Below are 23,418 nucleotides of genomic sequence, written 5' to 3'. Positions count from 1 at the left end.
TGGAGCAGGTTAGGCCATTCAGAAAGCAATGGGCAAATTTTATATAATGAATGCTTGCCTTATACCATGTAAAACCCTGAAATCCTAAGAAACTCCACAACTGTGACAATTATTAGATTCTCAGTCTACAAGACTTTCCATTCTTCAAAATGGATTGGTCACAAGTTCAAATAAAATCCAGATACAATAAGAAACAGCAGGTCTTTTCATTCTTTGGCAACCACCGTTTGTGTCTCAGAAAAGTAATCCTGCCTGGAGCAAATCAAACAAGTAAAATGTAAATATTACAATATTTTGCATTTCTCTGGAAATGAAAGTTACAGTTACTTTTCTGTTAAAAATGATAAAGATATAGATTGTCTGATTCTCAGAAGATAAATGAACCATTTGGGGCCCTGGAAGAGCACTTGAATAAACCACCATCCACATTACGCAACACAGCCACTGATTTAAGGATGGCTGTCTGAACAGGATGAGGTGAAAAAAATTGAATGGATAAGAAAGCGATAGTCGAAGAGTTTTGGAGGACGATATCCTAGTCATGCCAGCTGAAAATTAAAATTACAGCCATCCAAATGGGTTTCTACTTGTTTCTACTGACAGACGTACTGCTCCTTTTCAGCCATTGAAGAGCTCATATTAGCACACACTTTCAAGTTAAAAAGTATGTTTGGAACCACTAGATACTACAAGAACAAATCAGGTACACTATGAGGTCAATAACTAGTAAGTAGTACCCTAACAACTACATAAAGCACAATGAACACTAATTTGGAATGATGACATACTTGATCTTTCGAGTTAGTTGATAAATTCCTGTTCCTGCCATGGCAACATTTACACTGAAGAGGTTCCAATTTTTCTGCAAAATCACCATAATTAACCAGGGTAAACAAGAAGTACAAAGACTGAAAATGCAAAATAAAAATAATAAAAATTCCTCACTAATTACTAAACTAACACGCTTAAAAAAGCAGCTGATCAGTTGTTCAACAAAAAGTCATATCCTAGCTGAGGTGCATAGTAGTAGATTAAATACCATTTATTGTATATTAAGAAGTTTTTAGTGTGAGGCCTTGAACTCACATCTCACCCTAGGGTTGGGAAGGCATGCGTGAGAAACAACATTAACAAAAGAAAAGGACCGTTATTGGATCATCAAATCAAAATAATTGAATATAAAGCTTACTTTGCTGGATTCTTTCCTTTCAAATAGTGCAATATTTTCACAAGTATGTTCTCTATACAACATACAATTGAATAGAACTATGAAGAATCACGTGATCAATGCCAGATGACTAAAGTTTATTCTGTTCTTTTTCCCTTCTCTTCACTTGTCCTGAAATGTCAAATTATTTTACAAGTTATTTTAATTGAGATTATGGTGTAAAGGAAGCTCATAGCAGTAAAATAAATTATTCATAGACGCTCATGAAGCTTTGATGCAAAAGGACATTAGAGGTCACGAAAGACCTGTACAACCGGTCCAAAGAGCTTTCTTGCAAACAACAACGCTCAAGCTTGAGACCTGAATTTGGGGCATCCTCTAACAGACTTAGAGATCACTAAACAGACTAATCTTCTTACTCATACATCATCTCTTCCCATTATGAACACCTGATTGACCTGGACCAGAGTTCTAGACCTGCTGAGATGATCACCTGGAGGATCCAGCCCCCTCCAAAGGTCACTCTGTTTCTTAGCGTGCCTTGGAAAGTCAGATCCTTACAGTAGATTAATTTGTCTAAGCAAGGGAGGATTGTTGAACACTAAGCTTGCAAGCTGTGTCTTGGTGAAGTGAAGACTACGGCCACCTTTTCCTCTACTGCTCATTTTCTTTGCCAATCTATGACATTTGAAGGGCATAGTTAAACAATTTGTTGCATAATTGAGAAAAATGTTCACCATATTCTCTTCTAAGTGAGTAAACTCCCTACGCTAGACATTTGCCTAGGTCGATTAAGCAGGACAGTTGGGAATTGGTGTCCTCTTTCCCTACTATCACATTATGATCCCAATTGAGTGTCAACCCCAATGATTGGTTGGCTAAAATTAAAATTTTGATACTTGAGAGGGAGAGGGGGATGGGGGCATTCTGCAATAGTCATTAGCTGGGCTTCCAGGAAATTTCCTCCACTTACCCCTTTTCTGCATCTCTCCGACAAGATGAGGACATAATTGCTAATCACAGAATAGCTTGGAGACATGCCTCCAGGAGTGCAAATAGTATTGCCGATTCCCTAGCTAGAACAGATGCTTCCCAACAATGTCTTATTGTGGCAACACCTTCCCTATTGATTAGTTGTGCTTCTTGACCCTTTGATGTATTTTCTCCTTTCTAGGCAGTATTTCTTTTGTTTCACCATCATATAATTTCTCATTCTCAGAGTAAAATCTTTTTCTCAATGTGTTAAAAACAAAAAGGTCATCCTCATAACTCCTCTCGCTCTTTGTTGCAAGAAATGATTAGAAAGAGCCACTAAATTAACCAGAATAAGAACTGCAATTGTCAAATACAATGTGCCTTTTGAGTGGCCTAAACAGTGAAATCGTACCGGTGTTATTACTGTGCTGTATCTGGACCAGATAACTCCAGTGGCAGTAACAGCTGAGGATCAAGAAGAAAGGATTAAAGTTAAGGTAGTAGCTATGAAAACTATGTGAAACATGACAAAGTAAAAAACTTATATACTCCGCACCAAAATGTTTATGCATAGCAAGCCTCACCTATTTGCTGAGGATAGGAGATCTTTTCAGGTGGCTTTGAGAAATCTGCGACATTTGCAATGCTGATACCCCATTTAAAAGTTGGAGCCCAAAAGTGAACTGCAGATATCAAATAGTCCACTAGCTGAAAAAAGTCCAAGCTATTTTAAAAAATAAAACACTTACATAGATCTTCATCTCAAATATGACTGGTCAATGATGTTCAAGAGTTCAAAAGTCATTTTAGGAACAACTGTCACTCATTTATAACATGGACGAGACATTTGTTTAAGCTCGTCATCATCTCTCCTTCTATCATAGTAGTTACATGTGGACAGATTCCTTGTAGTTCTTAAGTTTTAATTCCTTGCATCAAACAAAGAGTTGACGATAATATAGCAGAGAGAGAGAGAGAGAGCATTGAAATTTGACGATCACTACAAACTGTTGATGATATTCGATAACCTACATTTGTCCAACTGCCAGTGAATGAACTAAAGCAGAATCCACCAAACAAAAATTCAAATATCACATCCTATCGCCTAGCGATCCCTATAAGCCAATCTATGATCTTATAAAAAAAACAAAATGCATCTACAGATCATATCCCATCCTTACGCTTGTGTTGTAACAATTGGTTATCCAACACAGTTCTTCGTTCAGCTATTGCCGCAACAAATATTGGGTGATTAGGACCCATATCAAACTAAAAAGGCAAACCCAAACAACCATTTTCATCTTCCAATATTAACTCAAAAAAGAATCATTTTCTTATCATCGAGCACAAAAAGTTGCACAATCTTCATCATCTATAATTGGCTACCAATCACCAATCGATCGAATCGAAGTACATCTAACAGGGAATTCTTCAATCCATCAAGAAGACTCCCAAATACATTTGACTCCCAATAATCTCGAATGAAATGGATCGATATGCAGTTGAAGAGAAACAAAAAAATTTAATAATTCAACGAGCAGAGAACTTCATTTTGAATGAGAAAAGAAAGCACAAAGTTTTGACTAACTGGTTTTTGGGCCAGCAGGGTGATTCCAGATCGCCTGAAGCTTGGCTGCAGCCATTCAATCTCTATATCCCACCAAACGCTTTCGATGTCAAGAGCCGCAAACAATCTGGTCGTCTTATTTTGCTCAGAAAACCAATTTTGACCGACGATAAAAAAAAACTGTTACATGGGTTAACTTCTTGATTGGCTCAGCTTCTGAGTCAGTAGAGAATCGATCCAATAAAAAAAGCTAGAAATAATTTTTTTGCATAATTCATTTGTTTACTCATAAATCATGGAAAAAAACAAGGGTTACACTATTGATGCAATAATAGGTCAATTTTTCTCTCCTAGGGATTAGCTCTATTAAAATTTAGGTATATTTGATGTGTATAAAAAGAACTATTGAAGCACTAATAGTTCTTAATAGGGTAGCCATTAGCTTATAATATATCGTGTGTATCAGTCGATATGTATTAGATTTTTTTTCGATAAATAGGGTAGAACGTATTAGTTCTATTAAATTTTAGGTATATTTGATATGTATAAAAAAAAGATATACGCAATTCGGTTATAGTAAAATGACTATTTATCGTAATATTTATACGTAAACATTATAATAAATACATTAATAAATAAAAATATTGGATATATATATATATATTAAATAAAATTTTAAAATATTAGTTAAGCTTATAAGTAATTCATTTTTAATTAAATATTTAAAAAAATTGAGTCATGTTTTGTATTTAACTTAACTAAGTACAATTACCAAATGACCTTTAAAATATACCATAATAACGGTAAAAGGATACTAAATATGGTTTACCCATATTTGTTTTGTTTAATAAAAAGTCGTACAGGAGTAAATCAATAATTTTACTTGAACTATTAAAAAGAGTAAAAAAAAATTATTTCATACCCTGTAATAATCAAATGGTTAGAAATGTAAACAAATATAATTAGATAAAATTACCGGTTTTGATTGAAGTATATACACAATCTAGGGCAAACCAAGGGGTGGAGAGAGGAACTAATTTTGATTGAACCTGGTCCAACAAGTCATGTGGTATGACTTTTATAACATAGATTGAGCTTACCATTAGTTGGATTTTATAACATAGATCAATTGGCTTGAACTAAACCTAGTCCCTTTCTTGGATTATATATTTGTAAATATTGGATGAGGACCAAAATTCAGTTTACCTTGTTGGGTTTACTAGTTTAGCTAATGAACATACTTATTCGATCCAATTAGCTAGGTCACTTTTTATGTTAGAGAACTTCACCTAAGATACATGTAATATTGAGAAAATATGAGATGCTGAACTGAACCATATATTTGCATTGATTAAATGTCAAAGGCAAGAGCGAGAGAGGCCACAATCCCTCTCTTTCCCTTTTCCCCTCTCCTCCCCCAGGACTTTAAACAAATTATAAAGTCATAAAAAATATAAAAAGAATCGGATTATTTTATAAATATAAGCCTAAAAATAATGTCATTTTATGCAAATTCTTTAGAAAAAAGACATGACTTGAATCCTTTTTTTCTCAAACATATATTCAATTTTAATAAATATTTTATAGAATTACTCTTATATAAAAAATCACAAACAGTTTAAAACTAGTTTTTTATTTTATTTTATTTTATTTTTTGTGTGAAAATAGATACTTTCATGGGGCTCAAGAGTCTTCCTTGAAAATGGCTCTCTCTCTTCCTCAATCAAAACAATGGCCTGAACCCCACACAGATCCCTTCATTACTTACAAATCATACATAAATTTTAAAAGGATTCATAAAAATCTGTCTTCTTGATTTCATCAAACAGCGGATTTCATCATCAATGTCGCTCTCCTCTTCACAGATTTTAGTTTTACGTAAAATGTATTTACAGTCCCATTCCCATGTCGCAGACCGACTTTTCCATGCAGAAGCTGAGAGTTTTCCAAACTATCAGAACCTCTGTTGGCTGTTCACCCTGCTGGGGGACGACCGCGACGCGAAGCTCTGGCCGGCCTCCTCCGCCAGCGGGATCTGCTGGTTCTGCGCGAACTGCATCTCCGCTGCCTGCTCCGACACCTTCCACACCTTGACGGACTTGTCCAGGCTGCCACTGTAGACGATGTACCTATGGTCATCCGGCGTCAACTCCCGGTCCTCCTCCACGGCCAAGCACTTCACCGGCCCGGTGTGCCCGTTGAGCACGGATAAGCAGGTGTGACCGCCGCGCTCCCGCTTCCAGACGCATATCGTCTTGTCCGCAGACCCGGTGAAGACGACATTGCCGGAGGCGGCCAGGCAGAGGACGGCTAGCTTGTGGCCGCGGAGGACCCCGCCGTGGTTGAGGTGCTTCTCTCGTTCCCAGAAGTTCACCAACCCGTCGGAGGAGCCACCGTAGAGAACCGAGGCTGATGGGTTTACCGCCAGCGCCGTCACTGCACACTCTTGCTTCAGCAGCGTCTGCATGAACAAATGCTTCGTCCCCTTCCCCTGTATCTCCCGTTTCCACACCTTCACTGTCCCATCCGCCGACCCGGTGAAGACCAGCCCGTCGAAGCCGGCCACCACGGAGTTCACCGCGTCGTCGTGGGCGTTCAAGGACTCCAAACACTTGGAGTCGGAGATCCGCCAAACTTTCAGAGTCTTGTCCCAGGACCCCGAGTAGAGCAGGCCCTGGTCTTCGTTCAAGCTGAGGCAAGAAATGGCATCGTAGTGCTTGATCCATAGAGAATTTCGGTGTCGTCTCACCTCCACGTAGTTGCTCGGGTTCATGGAGTATTTCAGGAAGTCCTTGAAGGTGGGGAGAGTTCCCGCGCGCTTGTGGACCGTAGCGTTCTTGGAGGAGACCTTCCAGACACGGATTTTCCCGTCTTGATGACCGGTGAAGATCTTCTCGCCAGAGATGACGATGGCCTTCACCAACCCGCTGTTGGACTTAAACCCAGAGTACTCTTTCTGGTTCTTCCACACCCGGATGTTCTTGCTGTCGGAGCCGGTGTACAGAAGCTCCCCGTAAGCAGCCAGCGAGTAGATATGCCCCTCCTCCCGAACCAGCGACCCAATGAGCCCGTTCGGCGGGAAGTTCTCATCAGCCAAGCCGCCATGACCACCTTTCGCGTTCGTTGTCCACGGCGACTTCGTGAACGGAGACGTCTGGTTCCAGGGCGACATGTTGTACGGGGAGCTCTCCGCGCTCATGGGACTCCGATCGTAGAACCCGGGACTGGTGGCGGAGTCACTGCTGGCGCGAGCCAGGAAATCGTCGTCGTTCGCCGTGGATAAAAGAATGCTGGGATCGGACTGCAGCGGACTAGTATTGAACTTGGCGGGTCGGGGCAGGCTGCTGCTGTTGGACTCCGAAAAGAAAACAGGGCCTCCGCCTGTACCCTCTCGCATCCTCACTTCCCGCGGTCGGACATCAAAGCATAAAAAAGTGCGATCACAGATCTGAAACGAACCGCCACTGCTTGAAGAAATCGGAAATGGACGGGGTAAAATGAAACCGGAGGCAGAAGAAGCGCAGTAACAGAAGGAGCTAAACAACAAACTGTTCGGGAATGCGGAGGACAGGAACTGAAAACGGACAGGGGGAAGAAAAAGGGCCTAATAGGGAAGGGTTTAGGGCGGTCCGCGGAGACGGTTGGACGAACAAACGCGGAAGTTTCTCTATTCCTGGACCTTTCGGTTCGTTTTCGCTTAAAAAAAGGGAGAGAAGGAGAGAGGAAAAGCAGAGGCGAGGCAAGGCGAGGAGAGACCAACGAGGACAACGAAGGAGAATATTTGACTTTGTCGTTGACCGCTTTTGTCTTTTTGACTATTCAAACATTAACGACTGGACCGAATATCCTTTCTCTGTTTTGACTACTAAAACTTTAACCGCTGTAATTTTCTGGGTTCATCTCACCGTGAATCAGATTAAACTTGGACGTATGAGATAAACTATAGCCGCATTGGAGTACCCGAGTTTAAGTCACGTAGATAAATAACATGAATCCGAAATCATCTCCACGGTTTAATTTCAAGAATCCGATTTCTACAATATATTGTGAATCATCGAGATGAAGTGTGCGCTGCGCTTCGAACCCTCATCGATTTTTAATTATCAAATAATCACTTATAAATATCATAGGATAAAAAAAAATTAGTTGGGATTCGTTATTATTTCAAGGTGAGACATCAATCGAATTGTCCATTTCCATCAACTTACTCTACTCAAGTCTAAATAATACCTCCCAAGTGGAGTTCATTCTCTCTCTCTCTCTCTCAGTTTTTCTCTACCAACATGATTCTATGGATATGCTACATAGTACAGGTGCAAGCCACATAAATCTTGGTAGCATAAATCTCTAGAAACCATAATGCTTAGTAACGCTTGTCACATGTTTTAATAATTTAAAAAAATTATTCTAGAATGTGGAGTGAGTTCAAGACTTGTTAGGTATTTTTAAATGGGTATAAATAATTAAACTTAGACTTAATATTTGATATGACTTTTAAGAATTTTAATATGACTCATTTAATACTAAGAACACATTTACACCCTTAATACATATATTTATTTTAAAAAAAAATAACTGAGGTGAATATATTATTATTGAAAAAACCCTTTAAAAAAGGTGTTGAAAGAAAAAGAGAAAATATTTTTTAAATAATTTATTTTTATTATATCAAATATTAAATAAGGGTAATATTAGCAATTTAGCTAATATTTGATTATTCTATTAAGTTCACTAACAATGAGACCACATTTGTTTACTTAATCTTAATCATAATGCCTGAGGCTTATATTATGAGGTAACACTCCCTCCATACTAAGATAAGGGAGGGTCTACCCCCTCCTCCCTCTTTCCATCTTTGTTCAATAAAATATATTATCATATTTTTATTGCTCAAAGATAAAAGAAGAGGGATGGGTGTCCCTTAAACCTGTTTCAATCATAGGGAAAAGGGGACATAGCCCTATTTTTTACTTTTTTTATTTTTATTTTAAAAAATTAAATAATTAAATTTACAATTAAAGTTAATGACATTTAAGTTTAATAATTCGTGGGTATCAGAAATCAATGGAATCGAAATACTGAGGAAGCTAAATTCCTTAATATCGTATTTTCGTAATTCTCTTATCTTCTTCCTCGCGAACGGATAACAGATTTGTCACTTCCTGCAGAGCGAAGGAAGACTGAAATTTACTCAACAATGGCGATCGCTTCTTTCAATTTTCTCCCATTGTCTTTCTCCAAAAACCACGCTTTCTCACCGGCGGCTTCTTCTCCACTCCGCCCTCTCATCCGGCCAAACTTAGCCTCCGCCACGGCGGATAGTCTATTTTCTCCGATCAACAGCAGGCCGGGCAATCTCTCGGTAGTGAATCCCGTGGTTAGGCAGGCGAATGTTCTTCATTCCTGTTTCTCGTACAATGCGCAGATAACCGTGGGCGAGGGCGAGAGCGAAGAGGTGGTTCTGAGGAGGTTCCGGAGGGAGGTGTCCAAAGCGGGAGTGATCCAGGAGTGTAAGAGGAGGAGGTACTTCGAGAACAAGCAGGAGGAGAAGAAGAGGAAAGCCAGAGAGGCCGGAAGAAGAAATCGACGGAGGTAAACTGGAAAAAAAAAAAAAAAAACAGATGCGTGCCTGTTGTTTTCAAATAATTATCGATTATTCGAGCTCTGAAATCTTGATTTTTCATGAAAATTGGTTTTTTCTTCGAGCGGATTTGATTCCGAACTATCCAATCTTAAAGAAATCATTGAATGTGAAAATATTTACTTTTGATCGATGGAAACTTGTTTGATCACTCAGTTCATCACGAACATAACGATCTGAGATACGAACAAATGCTTCGTTTATCAGAGAAACATGCTCGATCTACTGATGCGCCAAAAATTTGCTGGAGTTTTAATATGTTCTCTTTTTTTATTGCGGTTTCAGACGATCGGGATTCAGAATCCAATCGCCATCATCAGCCGATGCGGATGCAACAAAGAAAGGAAAATCCAGGGAAGATAACGAAGACAACTGGGAAATGCCTTGAGAAAATTATCTTTCTTTTTGATTTACCGACTTGATTTCTTCAGGAATCGCTCTAGCGATTGTGCAGATATGATTCACTCCTCTGCAATTTGTGTATTTGCTTTGTTAAGAGCTTGCTTTCATGTTTTTTCCTTGTTCCCTTCTTTCACTTTTTTATCCCCAAAGATGTGGATTTGTAGAGTTTCTGAATTTGTTATTTGTTATTTTTATGTTATTTTATTCCTACTTTTCAATGTTGTCAAATCCGGATCAAATTAGCCTGGTTCAAATCGGAATTAAACCCTTTTCAGTTTCTAATTCAGGCAAAACCCAAAATTTACAAGTTATCCAAAATCAAACAGAAAGCATTTTCTTGAGGAAGAGAGTCCAAATTCTAGTTGATAAACCTGATTCTTCCAAAATGAATGTCATTTCATTACCATGACAAAGGAAAAAAATGAGAAAAACAAAAAACAGGGCAAGAAGCTCCTTGAAAGGCTGAATCAAGGAAAAATCTATTCCTCGTTAAAGCTCCATTGCAGGTGAATGAAACAGAAGTTAATGACCCACAACGATGCAATGCCGTTGGAAGCTCGCCGCGTCCTCCGTCTCCGGCTCGGCATCATCCTGGATGATAATCTCTGATTCTTCCAAAATGAATGTCATTTCATTACCATGACAAAGGAAAAAAATGAGAAAAACAAAAAACAGGGCAAGAAGCTCCTTGAAAGGCTGAATCAAGGAAAAATCTATTCCTCGTTAAAGCTCCATTGCAGGTGAATGAAACAGAAGTTAATGACCCACAACGATGCAATGCCGTTGGAAGCTCGCCGCGTCCTCCGTCTCCGGCTCGGCATCATCCTGGATGATAATCTGCCCGAGCGATTTCTGGGAGGAGTTGAAGTTTGTTTCAGGGGCATCCTGTGCAAGAGTAGGTTTGGTGAAGATGGTGCAGATGAGGAGGCATCCTGTGCATGAATGTTGTCTTGGCCATTAGAGGAATGGGTGTTTGCTGTAAGTGTAAAACTGTGATAAACCATGGTTGGTGGGTGTGCTTGCCTGGAGGTCCATGAAAGTGTTACCTTCCTTGTCTTTGTTTCTGAAACCCGTTTCTCTTTTGACCGTCACCTTCTTAGCTACCTCTCTCTTCGTCTGTTTTTTCTCCCGACAGAGTACTGCTCCTTCGGAGACAGGAGGTTTCATGGCTAGAAGTTTCCTTCTGTGGCTCCACGGATTGGGGGACTCTGGTCCTGCAAACGAGCCCATCAGAGCTTTCTTAGCTTCACCTGGATTTAGAAACGCCGTCTGGTCCTTCCCTTCTGCGCCTTCAACTCCTGTCTCTTGCAAAAGTCTGGTACAGTTAGAGATTGTATCCTGTTTCTCTTCTTCGCATTTTGGGTATTTGTTCATTCATTTCGGTTTCAGAATTTTCTTTGTGAGATCTCACTTCCGAAAGTTCCGATTTTTGCATTTTTTTATTCTGTGTATGGGCTGTGGAGGATGGAATTCCTCCTCTAGATATTATATTCCTTGAACAAGTGCTTTGCTGTGGCTTTAATTTTTTTTTTTCCGTTGGGAATTTTTAATGTGACTGCGCCATTTTTTTCGTTTTCTTTACCTGCTAATCTTCACTGTCTTTTTTCTTTCTTGCTTTTTAAAAAAGAAATTTTTCTTTTTTTCTTTCTTTCTGTGTGTGTAATTTTGTTTGTCATGGAGAGTAAATACTAAATGCCATGAAGTCTCTGATCTGCATAATTTTGTTTTTAATCTATTTTTCGCTTTTGTTTTGGGCTAACCAACTGCAAAATCAGCACTATGTTGTCAGATATGCTTAGCAGATTATTCCATGGTTATTTGATTTTTCATAGTGAACTCACCTATTACTCATGTGCAACTAGACCATATTTTTATTGGTATATGCAGAGGATATAAATTAGATTAACTACATAAATTGGCATGCAATTAAAGAATATAATTTTGAATGTGTATTTATAATGCTTTAAAGCTACTGCCGGCTCTATATTTCAGTTTTAATACTAAGATTAAATATTCATCCTTTTCTGAGAAGTCTTAAGCCCAAAAGTTGTTTTAGTTTTTTTGCTCTTGTTGATAGTGGAGAAGAGAATATTGACGCTCTAATGGCTCCATTGTCTCCAAGAGTTCTGGAATCTTTATTTACTTTTTTTGTCATTGGTAAGACTTTTTTTTTAAAATCTAAATTAAGAAACAACAGAAGGATTGATATAAAATTGCATACGAGGATCTTGGGAGAAACAAAGAAAGAAGAAGTATAAAATTATCTCAAAATAGGAATTAGTATTTAATAACAGTTGGTATGTGCTCTTTTGCTGGACTCTGCTTGGTTGCCTTTGTCTCACAAGAGGATGAAATAGTTATCGATCACGATATTTATGATTTTGCTCTACAATTTCTGCTTACTCCTAGGTTGGCTCATTCACACCAATAACATTAGATTAGTCTGCCGTACTAGAAGGTGTCATTAAATCTCTTGAATTTTTTTGAGAAAACTCCAACTTCTGCTACAACTGAATGTAACATGTTCATTGGCAATATTACAAAGGAAAAAACTTGGTGAATTGGGGCTCTATAACAAACTTATCTAAAAATTGACTTGCACAAAAACAAACCCCAAGGGAGGTGGAGTATACTTGCTGGTTCCATTAGATGAGTTCTAACCAGCAATATCTTGCAAAAGTATGGGCATTTTCTCATCAGCAATTTGAGGTGAAATCAAGCTATGACATTTTGTGTACTATTTCTGCGATCATTGATAGAGAAGCTGGTTTGCATCTAAGTCCATTTTTTCATCCGACTCAAGTTTCATTGTTTTCTCTTTTAAATTTTCATTTTGAAATCAGCATTTGTATTCTTCCACAAGATGTTTTCAAACTGAAAGAAGATTCTCACCTATGATGAGCTCCATAAACGTGGCTGCCTAACAGTCAACTCATTATGCAAGTTATGCCTTTCTTCTGAGGAAACAGTGGATCACTTGCTAATTATTGTCCCTTCAGTGCCTTAGTCCGGTCTGCAATCCTGAGAAAATTTGGAATCCAGACATGTCTCTCAGCTTCCTTCCAAGACCTTATTATCCAGTGCCAGTCTTGGAAAATGCCAAAGATTGGCCAGCACCTCTGGAGAGCATCCGTTGCTGCTGTCACTTGGTTCCTGTGGAATGAAAGGAACACCGGAACATTTAGCAGATCATCCACGTCCATTGGAGGGCTCATACAAAAGCTTCTTTACACTGTCTTGACTTGGGCAAGTTCCTTAAAAGGGCTTCCTCCTCTGCCTCTCTCAGTAATCAGAAAGCATTGGAAATTAGTTGCCTCTTTCTCCTATCAAGCCCTTCTCAGCTCGTTCTTGGTCTCGCCTGGCTCGCTGAAACTTAATTTTGATGGCAGTTCGTTCCGTAATCTAGGCCCAGCTATAATTCCAGGCATTGTTTGGACCATAAGGGGTCTGGTCTTCTAGAATTTTCTGGTCCCATTGAGATTACTGACTCTGCAGTAGAGAAACCAAACCTCTCTTGCAAGGCCTTCAACTTTTCAGGCAAAGATTTTCAGTTCCGGTCATTTTTGAAGGAGATTCAAAAGATGTTGATTAGCTGGATGTCGGATTAGACCTCCCCCTTGTGGTGTTTTAGATACATTTATGATGAAATTAGAGGCTTCAGTGTCTCAATTGCCCTATCCTGCAGCTCCTCCCTAGGGAAACCAATAAGGAGTCATACTCCCTGGCTACGGAAGGTGTTTCCCACTTGTCCTATCTGTGGGAAATTCCTTCCCTCTTGTATCTTAGGAGGCCCAGGCCCTTCCTTCTTCTGTTCTTTCTCTGTGATAAAAATTCATCCATTATTTCAAAAAAGAAAATTTCAATTTTTTTCCTTACAATGAAAGACAATAAATTACTTTGATATCTGCCATGTCCTGCTCATGAATATTTTATCTTTAGCATCACTGTTGGGAATTGCAGTTGCCTTCTTTGATGATTCTTTGGCTTCCAGTGTACAGGAGAGGAACCAGAAATCATTTGTTATAGTGCAAATGCCATCTGGGGCTGCAAGGCATGTTGCTTTGCCAAGGATTGCATTCACCAGTGTCTAACTGTATATGTTTCCATATTGCCAGTTGGAGTAATGGCAACTCATTGCCTCTCTTTTCTAGATTCTTTTAAATGTGGCTCGCAGGAAAAAAATACAGTTTCTCCCCATGGCTAGAAGCCTCTTAATGAGTATTCCTATGGGTGTAAACATCAACAGATTATGATTTGAAACCAAAGCTCTATAACCCAGCTTAATGTTTAACAATCTGATGGGATCTCCTGATATTGGAGAAAAACTGAGAAGATCAAGCATTGAGGCTTAATTGGATCCAGTGTCCTCCCAAACATACAGCAGCAGCAGCAGCAGCAGCATAATAAAGAGCAAGGGAGCTGGATGTTGTGGTTATGTCTATTCCTTGTGATAAGGATCAATAAACAGAGGGCATTTGTTTCTGTATTGTATCCTGAGATTTACCACCTCTTCCGAGACATGTTGTGTAGGCCTTTAAGCTTCAGCAAGTGAACATACTTCTACTTAAAGAGATGAGATTCAATAATTCCACCATTTGCTATTACAGAGATCACCTTTGAGACCCTTCTCCTCTTTAAATACATCCATCAATATTTTGAAAGTGACATTTAAGAGAGTGGATGACTGATTTAGATGGATTTGATATGGCTACTATGCCTGTCAGAATAAGGTAGTTCTACTTTCATTCTATTGTCTTTTCTTGGGTTGGTTGATGGGGGACCTAGTTGATGGGGGTCCCATGTTAGGAGATTGGGCACGAATCCATTCTGTCGGTCAGTGCAGTCAGAAGGGAGACTTGAAGGTCTGTGTGGAAGTGACAATTTAAGGTAATTAATCCTCCTTCACTGATTCTAACGTTAGATGAAGAGAATCGCCAGCAATTTTGACTAAGAGTCGTACATGGTATGCAGCATGTAGACAAGATGATGATTTGAAGAAGCTGCTGCCTCTCTCTATAAAAAAAATGATTGGCTGAACATAAACATGCTCTTATATGCCTGTTACTTTCTTATCAATTTTGGTTTTTCTTTCTTCTATTCACTTTCTTTTTGGGCTTTTCCCTAGTGCTACAGAAACCTTTGACTTGTTGATAGGAATGCAATCAGAGATTGTGCTACCCACCGGAGGGTTGAGATGAATTGCTAGACATCTATGCACATTCTAAGGAAGAAGGATAATGGGAACGTTTAGCAATAATTGATGGGATAAAAAATGCATATAGGGTCTTCTGAATTCACGGAAGGTAGCATATAGAGGTCTAAAGCTGGATGGCTACCTATTTTCACTAGAGCAAAATGAGCATGCTTTTGGTCTTTTCAGAAACTTGTTCTTGATTGGATTCTTGTCATTGCCTTCATGTATGGCTTCAACCCATTGATATAGTTGTGATCAACGTCTGATGTCTGAGAACTGAGGAAACTCCTTATATGCTCTGCAAGGTTCTGCAAACCAGGTAGAGCATTATAAACTTTATCATCACTTCTAGGCTTCACATAAGGGAAGGATTACAAATGAAGGTTCTGGTTCAAGAACTTTGATAGAGATTATGTCAAAAGGATGTAGAAAAGGGAAGGAGAGTGTTCTAGGCTTCATTTATCATGCGAAATGTCCTAGATGCTTGGGAAATCATCCACAATTTAATTTGCCTCTGCATGGTTGCACTTGGTGATGTAACTGCTTATTATTCAACAACACTAAACTTCATTCTATGTGTCTCTGAATTTCTTTTTAAATGAAAATGGGTTTTGCTGCAAGACTCTTGAATCCCTTAGCTGTGATATCAACTGATGCCTGGAAGGTTTCCAGCATTTTTATGAATTGCTCTTTTTTATGGTTGAAATGCATTAATCTCATTTAAATTATTTGTCTCATATGCTTTTTGTAATGAAACATATTCATTGTATGGTCTGCTACCATGAACGTGTCAGATGGGATGTTGCTATCCCATATTCATCATTTTGTTCTTCTCATTTCTCATAATTAGATCGAATAATGATGGCCTCTTCCTTCTTGTAGATGGTGCTGTGATGCCTTCCTGGTTTGACATTTATGAGATACCCATTACTGCCATAAGTCCACAAAACAACGTATCTGTATTTTCAAATCCTGTGTGGAGTTGAAGGATGGAGTTTAACTGGGAAGATAAACCTATGGGACTTAAGGAAGGATGGATTTAGATTGGTTTAATTGTTAGAAGAAAAGCAATGTCCATTTCAAATGATTGGTATGACTATTTTTATAAACCATTTTATTATTCTGTTGTTGAGAAGTGGTTGTTAATAAGGATCCTATGGATTGTATCAGGAATCCCCAAAAGATGAAAAAGGACTCCTAAAAGCAGTTCAAAATGTGCATGCAATGATAGACAATAAAGTAGCTGCTGGCACAAATCCTGGAAATGTCTTTGTTTATGGATTTACCCAAGGCGGTATAAGTTATCTTTGTCACTTTGATTAATTCCCTACCCATATCCATGTTCACAAATAATGTTGTCAACTTGGCAGGTGCGTTAACCTTTGCAAGTGTGTTACTTTATCCAAAAAACTCTGGGTGGAGGTGCTGTTTTTAGTGGACGGGTCCTTTTCAATTTATTGATGAAATTACTCTTGAAGCCAAAAAGGTTTGTCCTTCCTTTTTGAACACTCGGTCCAATTGTGAAATTTGCATTGGTGATCCAGATTAAAGTTCTGCAAAGATATCAGTGTGATCTATTGAGCACATTTCATCTGGTGGTGAAACTTGCAATGTTCCCTGTAGCTATGTTCATGTTAGTTTTCATGTTGACTGAACGTATAAAGCTGTTTGCAGACACCAATCTTTTGGTCTCATGGTATGGCTGATCGAACAGTACTATTTGAAGTTGGGAAAGCAGGTCCACTATTCCTCCAACAGGCCGGCTTCAGTTGTGAGTTCAAGGTAGTGAAGGTTTTTCCCTGCACTGTCTTGATGATATCCTCCTCGTACATTTCATTTTACCAAATCTGAGTTGTCTTGCAAATGCAGGCATATCCAGATCTGGGCCACTCAATAAGTAGTGCAGAATTACGATCACTTAGAGTCATGGATAAAACTCATCTACAGAGCTCATCATAAGGTGTTGCTTTTAAAGTTTTGCCTCCAATATGGTTGTCTTTCCATTAGTGAGCTCAAATGGTTAAAAGTGTGGTGGACCCCAGAAAGCCATTTATGCAGTTAGTGTTTAATGAATCACATGATGGTGGACGCAGGATGTGCTGAATCTTCATTCTCTACCCAATATGGGCCAGGAACATTTAATGATTATAATTACCCTCCATATAAAGGCAACTCCTACTCTGTTTTGATGTGGCAGCTATAGTAGGCAAATGAAATGGTAAATAGCATTGAAATCTCCTTTTCCAAACATTGTTGCATGATAAAACTAAGATGGATCACTCAACCTGTCCTTGGGAAGCATTTTCTCCACTGTTTAGTATTTATACAGGAGAAAATCTGACACCAGTATCATCATCTGAAATGCTAATTACACTTGCATAAGACTATGGTGAACTGGTCTTAAGCACATAATCAGCTACAATTTTGTATGTCTTCTCTGTGGGGTGAAAGGCATCCCAGAACACATATTTGCTTGCATCTGGACATGTGTAAGGGCTCCATTTGTTGCAGAGATAGCCAAGCTCGAATTCTCCGGTGGCGCAACATCCGACGTCTGTGTTCTCAATCCCTTGGCACAGGAAGAGATGTATAAGATTAAGCAGACCTTGTAGTGATTGGAAGAGAGATGTTCACCTAAACTGTGGATTGAACCAACTAATGTCAAGATGCCATTACTCTTGTTGACCTTTCCTAGTGATGAATGTTGACAAGGAGATTTATGGGGATGTCTTAAAATCTCAAAATTATTGCAGCGAAGGGTTTTCTACTTTTCTTACTGACATTAACACTATGTTCATCAAATCTTAGTCCATGTGGAAACATAGTTGGCCAGCCCACCAATTCAACAGCATGTGCAACCAGGGGGAGTCATGTTCTTTGAAGTACAATATGCTCTGGCAGAAAACCAGTGAGAAATTTGGAAGCCCTGTAGTCCTTTCACCATTAAGATTTGTTCTTTCACTCTCTAGACCCTGTACTTGTCATCTGCATTCCCTTTCCTATCCTAGGCAGTTCAATTAGTGGACCAGCCTTATCGGGATGTCCCTACCCTTTATTTATTGAATCCAATAACTTGTTAAAATACTTCTTCTTTGGTAACTAATTTTTCCTTTCACCATCAAGATTTGTTCTTTCACTCTCTGTACCCTGTACTCGTTTTTTTATTATTCTGATAGAAAAATACAGGTAAAATAAACCAAGAAGCACTATAGTTGTTTTTTATTATTTATGATATACACATGAATATTATAAATAATTTTTTTATTATTTCTTATAACAGCACAAACACAAGAAAACCAGTTAAAATGAATATTTTTAATAAAAAATTAATTTAAAAATTAATGAAAGATAAAACAAATTTCTCCTTATTTTGGTTTTCAATGAAGGCACGATCAATAATAAAAGGCAAAGAAAACTAAAATTGGTTAATGGGATCTCTCCGAAATATGCCAACATTTTCATTTATGTTATCATCTCGATTGTGTCAATGACAGAACATGGTTGAACAGAACCTGTCATGCCATGGCCAATTACGTTTTTTTAAAAAAAAAAAAACGGGTAGGTTTTATGAAATTCTCAAAACCTTGTGAAGATGATTATTTCCGTTCAGTTGGACGAATTTTCTTCCATTTTCGTCTCTCCATGCTGTTGGTAGTCATGGCTATGGATCATCTAGTTCAGATTAGTTTCCCTCAATTTTAACTGATTTTCATTGTTTTAGAGGTTGATGATGAGGCCGACTTACCGAATGAGGAGGGATGCTCTAGAATTTCCGTCCAGATTCTGTAAGTGTCTGCGTACTCCAATTTGGCGGCATGAAGTTCTGAATTCAGCTCCTCCGCCATTGCCTTGAGCTTCTTGTTGTAACCAACGGCCGCTTCGTTCTGCTCCTGGTTGCAGCCATAGCTGCCCAGCATACTGGCTGTTCTTTCCAACGGGAAGCACCCCATCGGGGGAAGGCTTGTCATGGAGAACTTCCGGCCACCAAGATGATAGATCTCCTTGACAAGGTCCCTGACGATCGCTAGCAGGAAGTCCTGGTACTGGGCGACCGTGAAGAGGGCTGATGTTGTGGGCAACAAGTAGTAATTCTCGACGAAATCGTTCGTTCCGATGCTGATCACGTACAATGCGTCATTCAACAGCTTGCTCGCATTCGTCTTACCCATGAAACCTCTCAGCCTGCGCTTGTACTCTCTGAAGTACTGCAGCTCCTTCCATAAAGGAATCACATCCTGCAATTTTTTTTTGTTTTTAAATTTTTTCATAGTGTCAGCAACAAGTTTCAACCTCTGCAATAACCATGGGTACGTGCGAGGGACTTACAGGGGCGGCGGAGGTGTTGTTGTCGAGACCGGTCCCGGCGGAGGCAAACGAGACACCGGTGGCGAAGTCGTGGATATCATACGCGGGATCCAAGTAGGCGGGGACCTCCGGCTTGACGCTCACAGCTTCCGAAATGAAGTCGGTAGCGAGTCGGCCGTTGGAGAACCTCCCCGTCGGCCGGCCCCCGGGGAAGTCCCGGCCGTAAGGCGGGAAGTTGCTCTTGACGATCGTGGGGATGTGGTTGTTGTTGCCTGGATCCGCAGAGGAATCGCCGAAGACGATGACGGCGGGAATTTTGGGCGGTCCACGTGCATGGACCGTAAAGGCCAGGAGATGAAGCAGGAGAAGCCATGGCAGTGGCATGAAAGTGAGGTCTGACCGTGACATGCTATCAAACAGTGAGCTTTGCTGTGATAATGGAGTCTGTAGAGAGCAGATATATAACGCAGAGGGGAGGAGAGATGTGAGGTAAGCTAACTGAATACAGCTGCATTTATTACATCAAAGGGGTAATGGTATTTTTGTAAATATAAATGACACAAGCATGATTTTAAATGTAGCCCTTTATGTTTCATAGTCATTTTTATCTTTGTTCATTGTAGTTAGCACATCTTTTCTAGTTCATTCCTCTCTAGAGAAAATATATGTAAAATCTTCATCAAACCATGACCTTGAACATACATTATATTATATGAAATGAGTCTAAATTTGAATATTAATTAATTTATTTCATTTAAAATAAATCTGAATAAGATCTAGACATAGGAGGTTTGGTTTCACCCATAAAATGCCTTGAATAAGGGCAAGGTGAAATAATAAGAAACATGTTTTGCTCTATATTATACCGAAGAAAGTTAGGTTAAACTGTATTTGAAGGAACAGAGATATTCGAGTCATTTCAAATCGGTTAAAAAATTGTTGTTCATATCAAAACGAATCCATTTTCTCTAGTAAATTGTGCAATAAATTGCATATAAGTAATTAAACACTTAATCTTACCTAAATCTCACAAAGGTAAAAAATTTATTTTCAAATTGAAAATCCAAAAATGTAGTCTTCCAAGGTCTGATATTACTATATGTAGCCATAGCTTTTTTAATCCATGAATTCATGGAGGTATTCTCACCTTTTCTTTTGGTGGTATATCTATCACTAAGTTAGCCACCTGTATCATCCCATTGAAGGAGAGGGGAATCTTTATATAAATGTTAATTTTCATGTGTGTTTGTAAGAGTGTTAAAGGAAAAAAAAACTATTTATGTCATGTGGGAGCTTAAGTGGAGGTTAGGAAGCCATTGATACATTACGAAAGACCATGCATGATTGCAGACACTTAGACATTCTCAGGGAAAAAAATAATGATCTTAATCCGGTCATTAATGGCAAACCTAGTTAAATTGATGTGATCACTGTCAGAGTGGTTACGTCTACTCTTGTAGGCAGTAGCTTTCCACACCTAAAAGATCGGTCTTTTGGGTGTATTGGCTAGCCACTGTCAATCACATGCCTATTTATAGGCTAAGAAGAGAAAATTGGAATCTTTAATAAGGGATTCAAATTTTCTTGATTTATGCAATTAATTATTTAATCTGCATAATCAAGAGTTTTTTTTCTTGATTTTTAGCGATCAAAAATCAATGTACTGATTGACTTGCCCTTGATTTTACCATTCTATTATATAAATTAATTACTAATTTAAAATTTATTTATCTTAATAACCTTAGTGAGACTTGAATCTAAAGGCTCACATTAATAGAAAGACTATGCATGCTTTTTAAATTTAAATTTGAGGATTTTGTGATGTAAAGAAGCACTAAGCACATAAACATACACGAAAAATAATATGCATTTATATAAGTAAGTCACTCTTAATAAAATATTTATAACAAGCTTGCTGAGTTATTCATGAAATAATCAGCTAGTATATGGTAAGTCTTCTGAGTGGGGTGAAAGGAATCCCAAAACATATACTTGTTGGCATCTTGACAAGTGAAGGGGTTGAGTCTGTTGCACATATAACCCATCTCAAACATTCCTGTGGCACAACATGCCACTTCCACATTCTCAAATCCTGTTGACACATTAGATATAATAGTTATAGGCTTTAATTAGCATTTATTTTCTAATAAAATCTAAAAATGTAAACTCTAAAGCAAGCATTTTCATTTTGGGAGTCAATCCATTTAAAAAACTAAATCCTTAAACCCTAAACCCTAATTCTTTTAAACTGAATGTTAGGTTGGGTGTAAAATTTGAACTTTGACTTGATTGGTCATCATTAATTAGTTGGTTCATGCGTATAAAATTGAACATACTCAATTATAACGCGAAATAGATTTGGCTATTTGGGTCAATTAAACGGTGTAGGACCACTCAGAGTGGGAATTCCATTGAACCCATCCTGTTATTTTTCCCTGTCAAATGGTTAGAAAAATTTAGGGTTACCTTTTTAACAATAATTATGGATTTTTGTCCTTAAAATCTTACGTAAAAGCCACCTATGAAACTTTTTTTAGGATTTTTTTTGAGACAAAAATGGGGCTTTTAACAAATTTTTATTTGCTTAAAAGTTCTTTTTTACTTGACTCCTATGTGAATGAATGACCTTAATTACCCTCTCACTCTAAAATGTCTGATGGGAAATTTAGGTTTTACGGTTAAGAGAAAATAAGAATTTACATTCCATTGATGAAGTTATGCATAAATTATGACTCTTCGATAAAATTTATTTGGGAAATTTAGGTTTTAGGGTTAAGAGAAAATAAGAATTTACATTTTACTGATGAACTTATGCATAAATTATGATTCTTCGAATTTGTTTTTTGAAATAAAAATTCTTTGATCTTTGAAATAAAATGCTCCAACATAAACGTAGTTATAGCTAACGGGTCAAAGTTGGGTATTTTTCTAAATAAGTTCAAATTGTCGTCATTTATCTAATTAAATTTTAAAAAAATTAAGTAAAAACCTAAAAGTCTCTATTATTTATGCACAAGTTCATGGATAGAATGAATTGTTTTGGAAAGAAGATGGCTTGTTTAAACATAGTGTAACACAAAATAGAACTTTACCGTATGAGGAGGGGTTATCAATGGCGTTCATCCAAATACCATACACGTCCATGTAGAGTAATTTGCTTCCAGGGAGTTCAAATCTCAGCTTCTCCACCGTCGCATTCATCTTCCCATTGAACTCCAGAGCTACTTGGTTGTATTCATCCCTGCAACTACTTCCGAAAAAGAGGTTCATCGTCCTCTCTAACGGGAAGCACCCCATCGGAGGGAGGCCCGTGATGGACATCCTCCGACCACCCAGATTGTAAATCTGTTTGATCAAGCCCTCAGCGATCCCCACCACGAAATCCTCGTACTCATCGACCTTGTACTGACTCTGCCTCGTCGGCATGGTGTAGTAATTCTCAATAAAATCATTCGTTCCCGAGCTGACCACATAGAGTGCTTCGCTCACAGTGTTCATGCTCGCCGCCTCACCTTGGTAGCTTCTCAGTTTGTCGATGAACTCTCTGAAATAATCCAACTGCTTCCAGATAGGAATCACGTTCTGCAAAAACAGCGGAAGGACCCTTTTGAAGAACTTCGTTTCGAGTTCAAACGTGTCTGTGGCTAACTATTGTTATATATAACTCAGATTCATGGAGTAATTAGTTACTTACAAGAACACTGGCAGTGACATTATCGTATCCAGTTGCAGCGGAAGCGAAGCTGACTCCGGTGGCGAAATCCTTGATGCTGTAAGCAGGATCCAGGTAAGCGGGCACCTCTGGTTTGATACCCAAAGCGTCGGAGATGAAGTCAGTGGCGACGCGGCCGTTGCAGAAACGCCCGGTGGGTCGGCCACCGGGGAAGTCACGGCCATAAGGGCCGAAGTTGCTCTTGGCGATTGTGGAGATTTGGTTGTTGTTACCAGGGTCGACAGAGGAGTCACCGAAAACGATAACGGCGGTGATGTTGCCGCTGGCAGCGTTGCAGACTGCGAGGAGCAGAGAAAGGTGGATTGAGAAGAGGAGAGCCGCTGCCATGGGTAAGGGACAGATCGATCTGACAATCTGGGACGGTCGGAAGTACCTGGACACGCGATGCTGCGGGAGAATGTTAATGAAGGAACCGATAGGTCACAGATATGAA

The 23,418-nt window shown here is 38.9% G+C and overlaps 4 protein-coding genes, 1 long non-coding RNA gene and 1 pseudogene across 5 annotated transcripts; 2 read left to right on the top strand and 4 right to left on the bottom strand.

The window, feature by feature from the left end:
• Positions 1-17: 17 nt before the first annotated feature.
• LOC137966452 (mitochondrial pyruvate carrier 4) lies at positions 18-3,863 on the bottom strand. The gene is made up of 5 exons (XM_068813064.1): positions 3,732-3,863; positions 2,728-2,826; positions 2,556-2,608; positions 789-862; positions 18-252 (listed from the first exon to the last, which is right to left on the bottom strand). Exons 1-5 carry the CDS (start codon positions 3,784-3,786, stop codon positions 207-209), a joined length of 327 nt encoding a protein of 108 aa, XP_068669165.1. The 5' UTR covers positions 3,787-3,863; the 3' UTR covers positions 18-206.
• A 1,801-nt stretch (positions 3,864-5,664) lies between these two features.
• LOC137966259 (protein JINGUBANG-like) lies at positions 5,665-7,107 on the bottom strand. The gene has a single exon (XM_068812830.1). The coding sequence runs from the start codon at positions 7,105-7,107 to the stop codon at positions 5,665-5,667; it is 1,443 nt and encodes a 480-aa protein (XP_068668931.1).
• Positions 7,108-9,210: 2,103 nt separating this feature from the next.
• LOC137965745 (uncharacterized) lies at positions 9,211-10,035 on the top strand. The gene is made up of 2 exons (XR_011116153.1): positions 9,211-9,302; positions 9,637-10,035. It is a non-coding gene; the product is annotated as an uncharacterized lncRNA (long non-coding RNA).
• Positions 10,036-16,030: 5,995 nt separating this feature from the next.
• LOC137966258 (probable carboxylesterase Os04g0669500) lies at positions 16,031-17,134 on the top strand (annotated as a pseudogene).
• A 16-nt stretch (positions 17,135-17,150) lies between these two features.
• Positions 17,151-19,750, bottom strand: LOC137965744 (GDSL esterase/lipase At4g26790-like). The gene is made up of 3 exons (XM_068812076.1): positions 19,274-19,750; positions 18,693-19,182; positions 17,151-17,516 (listed from the first exon to the last, which is right to left on the bottom strand). Exons 1-3 carry the CDS (start codon positions 19,658-19,660, stop codon positions 17,332-17,334), a joined length of 1,062 nt encoding a protein of 353 aa, XP_068668177.1. The 5' UTR covers positions 19,661-19,750; the 3' UTR covers positions 17,151-17,331.
• Positions 19,751-21,101: 1,351 nt separating this feature from the next.
• Positions 21,102-23,418, bottom strand: LOC137965989 (GDSL esterase/lipase At2g04570-like). Its single transcript, XM_068812418.1, has 3 exons — positions 22,947-23,418; positions 22,345-22,834; positions 21,102-21,344 (listed from the first exon to the last, which is right to left on the bottom strand). Exons 1-3 carry the CDS (start codon positions 23,310-23,312, stop codon positions 21,154-21,156), a joined length of 1,047 nt encoding a protein of 348 aa, XP_068668519.1. The 5' UTR covers positions 23,313-23,418; the 3' UTR covers positions 21,102-21,153.

This window comes from Aristolochia californica, unplaced genomic scaffold (assembly GCF_029961685.1).
Source record: "Aristolochia californica isolate CCGP_79_NKW_82.1479 unplaced genomic scaffold, dmAriCali1.0.hap1 SCAF_5, whole genome shotgun sequence".
In the NCBI taxonomy this organism is placed as follows: Eukaryota; Viridiplantae; Streptophyta; class Magnoliopsida; order Piperales; family Aristolochiaceae; genus Aristolochia; species Aristolochia californica.
This window is presented reverse-complemented; position numbering and strand designations above follow the sequence as displayed.

What these genes read in the sequence shown, in the direction of transcription:
- LOC137966452 (XM_068813064.1), bottom strand. Translation starts at nt 3,786, where the DNA reads ATGGCTGCAGCCAAGCTTCAGGCGATCTGGAATCACCCTGCTGGCCCA. An exon ending in CTCCTATCCTCAGCAAATAG is followed by an intron (nt 2,609 to 2,727) that starts GTGAGGCTTGCT and finishes CTTGATCCTCAG; the next exon opens with CTGTTACTGCCACTGGAGTT. An exon ending in CAACTAACTCGAAAGATCAA is followed by an intron (nt 253 to 788) that starts GTATGTCATCAT and finishes GATTTGCTCCAG; the next exon opens with GCAGGATTACTTTTCTGAGA.
- LOC137966259 (XM_068812830.1), bottom strand. Translation starts at nt 7,107, where the DNA reads ATGCGAGAGGGTACAGGCGGAGGCCCTGTTTTCTTTTCGGAGTCCAAC.
- LOC137965744 (XM_068812076.1), bottom strand. Translation starts at nt 19,660, where the DNA reads ATGTCACGGTCAGACCTCACTTTCATGCCACTGCCATGGCTTCTCCTG. An exon ending in ACAACACCTCCGCCGCCCCT is followed by an intron (nt 19,183 to 19,273) that starts GTAAGTCCCTCG and finishes AAAAAATTGCAG; the next exon opens with GATGTGATTCCTTTATGGAA. An exon ending in AGAGCATCCCTCCTCATTCG is followed by an intron (nt 17,517 to 18,692) that starts GTAAGTCGGCCT and finishes TCCTGTGCCAAG; the next exon opens with GGATTGAGAACACAGACGTC.
- LOC137965989 (XM_068812418.1), bottom strand. Translation starts at nt 23,312, where the DNA reads ATGGCAGCGGCTCTCCTCTTCTCAATCCACCTTTCTCTGCTCCTCGCA. An exon ending in ATGTCACTGCCAGTGTTCTT is followed by an intron (nt 22,835 to 22,946) that starts GTAAGTAACTAA and finishes CTGTTTTTGCAG; the next exon opens with AACGTGATTCCTATCTGGAA. An exon ending in TGATAACCCCTCCTCATACG is followed by an intron (nt 21,345 to 22,344) that starts GTAAAGTTCTAT and finishes ATGTGTCAACAG; the next exon opens with GATTTGAGAATGTGGAAGTG.